Genomic DNA, 9,258 nt, shown 5'->3' on the forward strand with positions numbered 1-9,258 from the left:
GTGAGTGTGTGTGAGTGTGTGTGTGTGTGTTGTGGTCTGGTTTTATTTAGATGCTAAATGTCTCCATCTGCTGGTCAAACCTCAGACATACATGATCAAAATAAACTACACTGCATCTTATTCACTAATAATAATTATGCACATTATTCATATTTATATGCACAGGAGAACATCTTACAAACACTTCACACTTCTCACACGTGTGTGTGTGTATCTCTGTGTGTGTGTGTGTATCTGTGTGTGATTCACTGAAGTTGCAGGTCTGTGTGTGTGTATTTGTGTGTGTGTGTGTGTATCTGTGTGTGTGTATCTCTGTGAGTGTCTGTGAGTGTGTGTGTATCTGTGTGTGTGTGTGTCACTGACGTTGCAGCTCTTTCTCTGTGTTAAAAAAATTATAATTTAAATAATTCAATAATATTTAATATGCTAAAATAAGAATTTTATATTATTAATAATTTAATTTTAAACATGTTAATAAGGGTCTCACTCTTTGATCATCTCCTCCGTGTCTCTCAGCCCGTCGTGGTCATGGTCAAATATGGGTCCCATGATCACATTTATGCCATTATTCTCCAGACTGTATCTCCTGAGGACGTCTCTCTGCAGGAAACTCCACACCTCTACACACACACACGCACACACACACACACACACACACACACACACACACACACACACACACACACACACACACACGCACACTCACTCACACGCGCGCACACACACGCACGCACACTCACAAACATGCACACACGCACACACACAGACACGCACACACAGACACGCACAAACACACACACACAAACCATTAACACTCTCACACACACACACGTTTATTTAGTCTCATTTCTTTCTCAACACATTTATTCCTATGTGTAATGTTTCATGTTTTCAGTCTCATGTTGTTGTGTGTGAACTCCAGCAGTGAATGGAGCTAAAATACACGTAGCCTCAAAATGTGTTTTTACCAAATATACTTCACAAATGCATCAGCTAATTCACATGCACAAAACAGTTCATGTTTGCAAACAGCAATTCACAAACTCACCTAATTCATATTCGCAAACGCAAGCTTGCACATTTCTGATTTTACGTGCACTGATGGTTAAATCTGCATTTGTAGATCGTTGTGTGTGTTTCGTACCTATTCACTGTGCTTTTTAAAATGGCCTTTATTTTTAGCCAATCAGATATGAGTTTTCTCTCCAGCTAATTTTTCACACACTCAACGCTTTGACTCTAGAAGCAAAACTTTGTGCATCTGCCGCTCATGCATTTGTGAATAAATATATTTAGCAGCTCAGGACTCACTCTTGAAAGCGGGATACATTGGAACCGTGTTTGTGATGAGTGAAGCTTCATATCTGGATTCAGCCGCAGCAGAGAAATCTACAGAGATCAGCAGCAGTCATTCAGACATCAGATTTATCTGTAAACCATCCTGAGCGAAGACAATACAGGCAAACCTTTGTGTTTTCATGCACTGGGACAGTTTTTTGGTCTGTTTTCAGACTAGTCGAAAGCATGCAAAATACACTTTTAAGTCTTTATTTTATTGCACTTTATGTATTTGCGTCTGTAGATTTCACCATCAATCCGTATTTTTAACCCTTAACATAGACGTGAAAGTGCACTATCCAAACTTAAATTGTTATAATGCACGAATATGCTTTTTGAATACAGACCTAATGTTGGACTCTTTTTTAAAGAAGACAATCAGCAAATTATCGCAGAAGTGAAATTATTCCAAAATATGAAAGTATCAAAAAAGTTATTGAAGTTTAAATTTACTGTAAAGAAAATGCACTGTACTATTTTTTTTATTTTATATAAAATATTTTTTTCATAACAGGATTTAATCTGAAATTGCTATAAAATTAAAGCTTTATGTCTAAATAAGTTGTGTTCCAAATTTGAAGTTGATATAAAAAAAAATTGAGATTTTATTTAGGGCGTTATACCACAAACAGCCACCGGGTGACACCCAAACGCCATTGAATTTTTTTTTATGCATTTTTCTGTCACAAATGTCTACATTTCTGTCACTATCACAAAATAAACACCAAATATGGAATCTTGAGACTCAGACCTTTCCAATGATATGTTCAAATGATGTATAATTTATGATGATTACTAACAGCAAACTTTACAGTTTTATTCCTCTCTATATTCTGAAGGTTTGTTCATATTTCATTCACACTGATTTACTCCTGAAAACATGGTGAAAATGAGTTTGGTTTCTGTCTGCTGACAGTATTTTCTGATTTATGATAAAAAGAGTAATCCCAGAATCCCCTCTGGAAAAACCTTTAACTCTAATATGACGACAAAATCACACAGGAATTATAAACTGATGTTCAGATTTCCATTCTGTAAATGTATGCAAATTAGTGCATGTTTAATTAAATCATGCCTTTTTGCATGTTTAAACATAATAATCAGCACTGTTTTAACCGTATTCACCTGCAGTGTCTTGTCTTAAATCAGACATCATAGAGGCTCATTTCAGTGAAATAACATCTTGATTTCAGATCAACAGAAGTGTGTGACTGACCCGGCGGGTAGAGGAACGCGTGTGTGACATCGGGCTCCTGGCTGTACGTGTTACATGTGTGTGTGTGATCGAGACGAGGGTCTGCTCTCACACACTCGCTGGACGACACGGCTGGAGCCTCCACCTGCGCACACACACACACACACACACACACAGACACACGCACACAATGAGTGTCGCGCCGCGGCTCAGACAAACACACGCGTTCACGGCGCTCTGCGCACCTGTGCTGTGAGTGTGAAGGCGCTCCACAGCGGCATGTTGATGACGTGACTGAAGCCGCTGCAGTAATCCGAGTGACACAGCTGTGTGTATGACGTCTGGAAGAGAACGGCTGGACGGCCGAACGCCAGGTGTGTGACGTCTGCACACACACACACACACACACACATACACACACGATCAAAAACATCACAGAATCACACGCTCAAGAGATTCATTCATTCATTCTGCCAGCACAATCAATCAATCAATTCCTCACTAAAATAATACATAAAACGGTGCACTTCTGAAAAGCTGCATTTCACCTCTTCTTTAGCTTACTAGGTGCCTAGGTGGCTAATAAACCCGGCATTGTGCATTTCAACTAGTGTTGGCTCTTTGATGAACTGACTTTAGATAAAAGCATCTGCTGAATGCATAAATCTAAACGTAAAAATGAACAAGAATCAATTACTGAGCAAGTACATAAAAAAATCAGTCTCCTTTTACCCCCATTTGACTGCGGTATGCTTATTTAATGATTTGTGACCTGCAGCACAAAAGCAGTGTTAAGCAGCACAGGTATATTTGTAGCAATAGCCAACAATACATTGTATGGGTCAAAATTATAGATTTTTCTTTTATGCCAAAAATCATTAGGATATTAAGTAAAGATCATGTTCCATGAAGATATTTTGTAAATCTCCTACTGTAAATATATCAAAACTTAATTTTTTATTAGTAATATGCATTGCTAAGATTGCTAAGAACTTCATTTGAACAACTTTAAAGATGATTTTCTCAATATTTAGATTTTTTTGCACCCTCAGATTCCAGATTTTCAAATAGTTGTATCTCAGCCAAATATTGTCCGATCCTAACAAACCATACATCAATGGAAAGATTATTTATTCATCTTTCAGATGATGTATAAATCTCAATTAAAATTGACACTTAAGACTGGTTTTGTGGTCGAGGGTCACATTTATAATTTAAGCTGTTAAGTTATATTTTCTGGGAAATGATGCAACACGTCCATAAACAGAAATACAGTTGCATAGAATTTAAACTAGTCATCTGACTAGCTGCTTTTAATATGTATAGTTGTAAAAGGCACTTATTGTTGTCCTGTAGGGCAGTGTTTCCCAACCTTTTTCACACCACTAAGCACTGAAATATAGCAACAAAAAAAAGATAGAAATGGGGGGAATTTTTATTTATTTTTTAATAATTAAACACTGCGTCGTCAGAGTTAGTATTCTGGCTTCATATATGATCAGACACTTGCACTAAACATGTTATGAAAATCAAGCTCAAATAGAGTTCATCTGAGTGCATCGCATTACGTTTTCATCAACTTTCAGCTCATAACGTTTATTGTAGCTGCATGGGAGCTCAGATTTTCTTCCGGTTTAATACATTTGGCCAAAGTCTCTTGATGTAAAAGATGAACCTCTATGCAAACGTACAAAAGTGGCTACAAGGCTACAACTCTAACTCTTCTGCGCTCTTCAAACACACAAAAACATCCGTTCTTTATTTACCCTTGCATTGCAAACAAGCAGAGATCCAGGCGGGTGAGTTACGAGGTTCAGTCTCAGGCTCTTTGGAATGCTTTGCTTTCGTTAAATATTTGTAAAACCCACAAACAAACTGTAAGTAACGTATTTCAAGTAACAACGATTTTTAAAATGATAATGCACAGGCAATGATGTTAGCCAACCCGGGCCTTAAATAACTACTGCGTAAGTGACTCATGTAGTTTAGTGTTTCGACCACAGATGGCGACAGAGAGGATGTTCAAATCCACAGTCCTTTCAAAATCTGAGTATTAATAATAATACAAAGAATTTAGATGATTTATTTTTCAAATGCATCATTACTATAAATATTTCAATCCATTCTTTGCATTTGTTGTGAGCTCTCACTAAAGGCCTTGCTCTCTCTCTCTCTCTCCTCTCGTTTTTTTTTTTGTTTCGTCTTTGTCCGTTTTTTTTAAACATGTCTATATAGTTTATATTAACTTTTATTTATTATTTTAAATAGATAACACACATAGATACATGCGTGGCACTTAAAGTTTTTTGTGTATGTCTATATAGTTTTATTAATTTTTATTTATTAGTTTTATTTTATTTAGTAGAAGATAAACTAAAATACGGCAACTATTTTAAATAAATTTTAAACTTTTTAATTTTAACATTTTATTTAAAGTGACAAAAACCTTTTTGTGGTTTTAGTTTTAGTTAGCTATAATAACCCCAATACATACATATTTTAGGTTATATTGTACTGCATACACACACAAATATTTCCCGCCTGTTTGATCACATGACCGGTCACTGAAGTGTGTGAACATGAATGTGAAAGTGAAACGGATCTTAACTGTTCAACAGTCCGTCGGCAGCGGAAGGAAACCTCTGGGAACTTTCTTCAATGTTGTTCTGTGAACGAGAAGAGACTCAATCCACTGACCTGTAGAGAACTCACGATTCTCATAAACTAAAACTATTTTAAGAAACCCGGCAGCATTTTCTCACCACACATGACGTTATACAGCTCGATGTTCTCAAAAACAGGCACTTCTGTCTTAAAATTGAAGCCCGGTCCAAATCCCAGAAAGATCGTCTGCGAGAAAAACACAACAATGAGAAGACGGACTGATGGACAGATTCCTGTACAGATTGATTGACTGATTGATTTACCTGCATGCTGCTGATCTTGTTGTCAAAGCCATGATCTCCAAAGAAGCCGCAGGTAGCAGGAGATCTGCTCTCAAACAACACATATGAAACATCACTAAAGTCACATCTCACTCTCTCTCTATATATATATATATATAGACTAGAATATATATATATATAACTAGAATAAATGAATGAATTTGTGCTAGATTTCTCTCATTTTAGATGTGAATGTGTCTTAAACTATGCCTACAGTGCACGCACACTCACACGCACGCACACACACACACACACACACACACACACTGCCACATGCCACTTCCTGTCCATGAGCAGGTGCACGTCTTCGATGCGTCTGTTGTTGGCGTAATGCAGGCGTTTGGGCAGGTGCTGCTTCAGGTATGGCTTGAAGTGCTGATTGGGCATCTTACACTGGAAACGGGTCAAAGGTCAAATGCAGCACCATGTACAAACACAACAGTGAGTCTGTCTGAAGGATGCGATTGATGGACTTACTGTTAAATTAGCTACAATCTCCTTCGGATCATCTGAAACATGAAGAAACAAGGCACTGAAATCAGCTGTGTGAAGGTTTTAGAAGTACACATGTGTAAGTGAAACGTATGTTTTTAGAGTTTGTGTATATGCAGGGTGTAAACTACTTCATTACCACATTGAAAGGGATAGTTCACCCTAAAACGAAAATTCTGTCATCATTTTTCCATACCGTGACAGTCAATGTCTACCAGCAGCGGTTTGGTTCCCAGCATTCTTCAGAATATTTTCTTTTGTGTTCATCAGAAGAAAGAAACTCATACAGGTTTGGAACAATTTGAGAGTGAGTAAATAATGACAGAATTTTCATTTTTGGGTGAACTATCCCTTTAAGTGAGATAAACGTGTGTACTCACATGGTGAGTTGGCGTTTTTGGGGCCGATTCTTCCGGAGGATCCTGGGATCAGTGTGATAGCATCAACATCCAGTCCGTAAGAGCTCAAATACTCTGTTCGTTCACAATGAGACTCCTCCATTCCTGAACGCATACACACACACGCACGCACGCACGCACACACACACACACAAAGGCACTGAACATTCGCTGTGAGAAGTCCATTTAAATGATGGTGTTGGATCTGAGTCTGTTTGAGAGTAACAAATTTTCAGTGTGGACTTTTGACTTTAGGCCCACTGTACGTGAACGTACGTGTGTGTGTTTCTGTGCTAGAACATCAGAGATCACGTGATGCGTCACGTGTGTGAGTGCAGCCGTACCATGATCGCCCACCAGGATGACGTTCACACAGCGATGGAGGTTCATCTGTTTCAGGCCGTTCATCAGCTGACCGATGATGTTATCGATCTTCCTGAGAGTGTTATCCAGCTGCCACACACACACACACACACACGTCATATTTACACTCCTCTAAATGTCTCACACACTAATCAAAGTCTCTGTGTGTGTGTGTGTGTGTGTGTGTGTGGGTTTCACCTCGTTGCTCAGCGGACCCAGGATGTGTCCATATGTATCCGGCTGCTCTGAGTGGACAGCATAGACATACGGCCTGGAAAATACAAACCACAAATCTACATGACAACTACACAAAAATACATGATTAATCAGCACATTAAGACAACTGTTTTGTTTTACAAGTTTTTTTAATGTTATGGGTACTCGGCGATCCCCCCAGTGGAGCAGTCAGTAGCGATGCAGTTGTGTCCTAAGACTGCCTCCTCCTGGCGGGGGAGACCCGTTGCTCCCTTCCCAGGCCTGTATGCATTCGTCTGGTCTGACCGGCGGTGCTTATACGGCTTGCGGGGAAGCTGCTTCCGCCTTACACGGCGTTACTGCAGGTGCACCAGGCCAAGGCACTGAAGGACCTGCACGAGGGAGGTCACGATCCTGAGGTTCTGAAAGAGCTCCGAAACGCCACTGACCTCGCGCTCCGAGCGTCGAAGGTCACCGCGGGTTCTCTGGGTCGTGCGATGTCCACACTTGTGGTCCAGGAGCACCATCTCTGGCTGTGTCTGGCCGACATGAGGGACGCCGACAAGGTTCGGTTCCTTAATGCTCCTGTGTGCCCAGCAGTTCTCGGCTGCACAGAAGCAGACTGAGGCGATTCGACACATCCTGCCCCAGCGGGCAGCTGCTGCCTCCACCCGCCCGCCGGCCGCCCGCAGCGCCCCAGCATGCTCGTCGCCAAGGGTGGCCCCTTGCGTCCGCGTCCGCCCCGTGCAGCCATCCTGCAGCGCCGTGGAGCCGGGCGTAGGCAGGCCGCCCAGCCCATCCAGGCCTCCGCCAAACCTGGCAGCAAGCGGCCCTGAGACGGGCGACCCAGAGATGGAGGGATCTGCTCTTCGGGAGATGGTGAACGCACCACTCCCTCCCCCGGAGGAGGGCCGGGCGGTTGACGGTACCCAAATTCTCGACAAAAGAGCAGTTTTCACTGTCTCTGGGTCTCAAGAGGGCACGGAGAGTTGCGGACGGTTCAACCCCGGACCGCACTCATCCTCTGTCGCCAGCAGGCAGCAGTGGGCGGTTCGAGAGCGTCAACAAAGGCCCTACTCACGCACCCTCTGCCAAACTGTGGAACAAGGTAAGTGCTGCACCGCACACTCAGACCCCTCTTCGGTCTGCTCACAAGCCGTCCGCATTGGGTCCCTGCGTTCCACCTCGCTGCCCCACTGCGGGTACGGCGGTGGTTCCGTTGGTCCCTAAAAGAGCATTCACGGGTGCGTTTTCTGACGACGTTGCGTGGCAAACTCGACGTTACGTCTTTGTAAAGACGATGTGGGTCTTGCTATTGGCATCCGCTTCACGACAGTGAAGGTGGCCGATGCTTCTGTCTTGCGTGCGGAGGTCGCAGTCCTACTGGCAAAGGATGCGATGGAGCCGGTCCCTCCAGTCGATATGAGTACGGGGTTTTACAGCCCCTACTTCATTGTACCCAAGAAAGGCGGTGGGTTACGGCTAATCTTGGACCTGCGTGTCTTGAACCGGGCCCTGCACCGGTTACCGTTCAAGAGGTTGACGCAGAAACGCATCTTCGGGTGCATCAGTGCAACCAGAGATTGGTTTGCAGCGATCGACCTGAAGGACGCGTACTTTCATGTGTCGATCCTTCCGCGCCACAGACCATTTCTGTGGTTCGTGTTCGAGGGACGTGCATTCCAGTACAAGGTCCTGCCCTTTGGGCTGTCCGCCATCTCCCTGTGTCTTCACGAAAGTCGCGGAGGGGGCTCTCGTTCCCCTCAGAGAGCAGGGTCTTCGCATCCTCAACTATCTCGACGATTGGCTTATACTAGCACAGTCTCGGGATCAGTTATGCGAGCACAGGGACTTGGCGCTTGCGTGGCAACGCGGCACTCACCGGGTCCAAGTTACACCGGCCTGTCGCCAAACCTTCACCCCGTGGTCAGACCTTACATTCCTCCGGGCAGGAGTGCCCCGAGAACAGGTCTCCAGGCATGCTGTGGTTTACACGGATGCCTCCACAACCGGCTGGGGGGCCACATACAATGAGCACACAGGGTCGGGGGTTTGGACGGGCCCCCATCTGCACTGGCATATCAATTGCCTAGAGTTGTTAGCAGTGCGCCTTGCCTTGAACCGTCTCAAAGGGCGCTTACGGGGCAAACACGTGCTGGTCCGAACGGACAACACAGCGACCGTTGCGTACATTAACCGACAAGGTGGTCTGCGCTCCCGTCGCATGTCGCAACTCGCCCGCCACCTCCTCCTTTGGAGTCAGAAGGTTCTGAGGTCACTTCGTGCCATTCACATTCCGGGTCTGCTCAACCGTACGGCCGACGAGCTGTCA

General features: G+C 43.4%; 1 protein-coding gene and 1 long non-coding RNA gene across 2 annotated transcripts in view; both read right to left on the reverse strand.

The window, feature by feature from the left end:
* Positions 1 to 492: 492 nt before the first annotated feature.
* Positions 493 to 5,201, reverse strand: LOC107747744 (uncharacterized). Its single transcript, XR_001640836.1, has 5 exons — positions 5,142 to 5,201; positions 2,779 to 2,918; positions 2,555 to 2,678; positions 1,312 to 1,389; positions 493 to 620 (listed from the first exon to the last, which is right to left on the reverse strand). It is a non-coding gene; the product is annotated as an uncharacterized LOC107747744 (long non-coding RNA).
* A 62-nt stretch (positions 5,202 to 5,263) lies between these two features.
* LOC107747746 (ectonucleotide pyrophosphatase/phosphodiesterase family member 2-like) overlaps positions 5,264 to 9,258 on the reverse strand; it is an 8,404-nt gene continuing 4,409 nt past the window's right edge. Inside the window, exons 5-11 of the mRNA XM_016562335.1 lie at positions 6,930 to 7,002; positions 6,713 to 6,821; positions 6,351 to 6,473; positions 5,956 to 5,987; positions 5,747 to 5,871; positions 5,461 to 5,527; positions 5,264 to 5,383 (exon numbers count right to left, since the gene is read on the reverse strand). Coding sequence (XP_016417821.1) covers positions 5,264 to 5,383; positions 5,461 to 5,527; positions 5,747 to 5,871; positions 5,956 to 5,987; positions 6,351 to 6,473; positions 6,713 to 6,821; positions 6,930 to 7,002 — 649 coding nt within the window. The remainder of the gene's footprint in view (positions 5,384 to 5,460; positions 5,528 to 5,746; positions 5,872 to 5,955; positions 5,988 to 6,350; positions 6,474 to 6,712; positions 6,822 to 6,929; positions 7,003 to 9,258) is intronic.

Source organism: Sinocyclocheilus rhinocerous, unplaced genomic scaffold, assembly GCF_001515625.1.
Source record: "Sinocyclocheilus rhinocerous isolate Xijiao unplaced genomic scaffold, SAMN03320098_v1.1 scaffold5672, whole genome shotgun sequence".
Lineage (NCBI taxonomy): Eukaryota > Metazoa > Chordata > Actinopteri > Cypriniformes > Cyprinidae > Sinocyclocheilus > Sinocyclocheilus rhinocerous.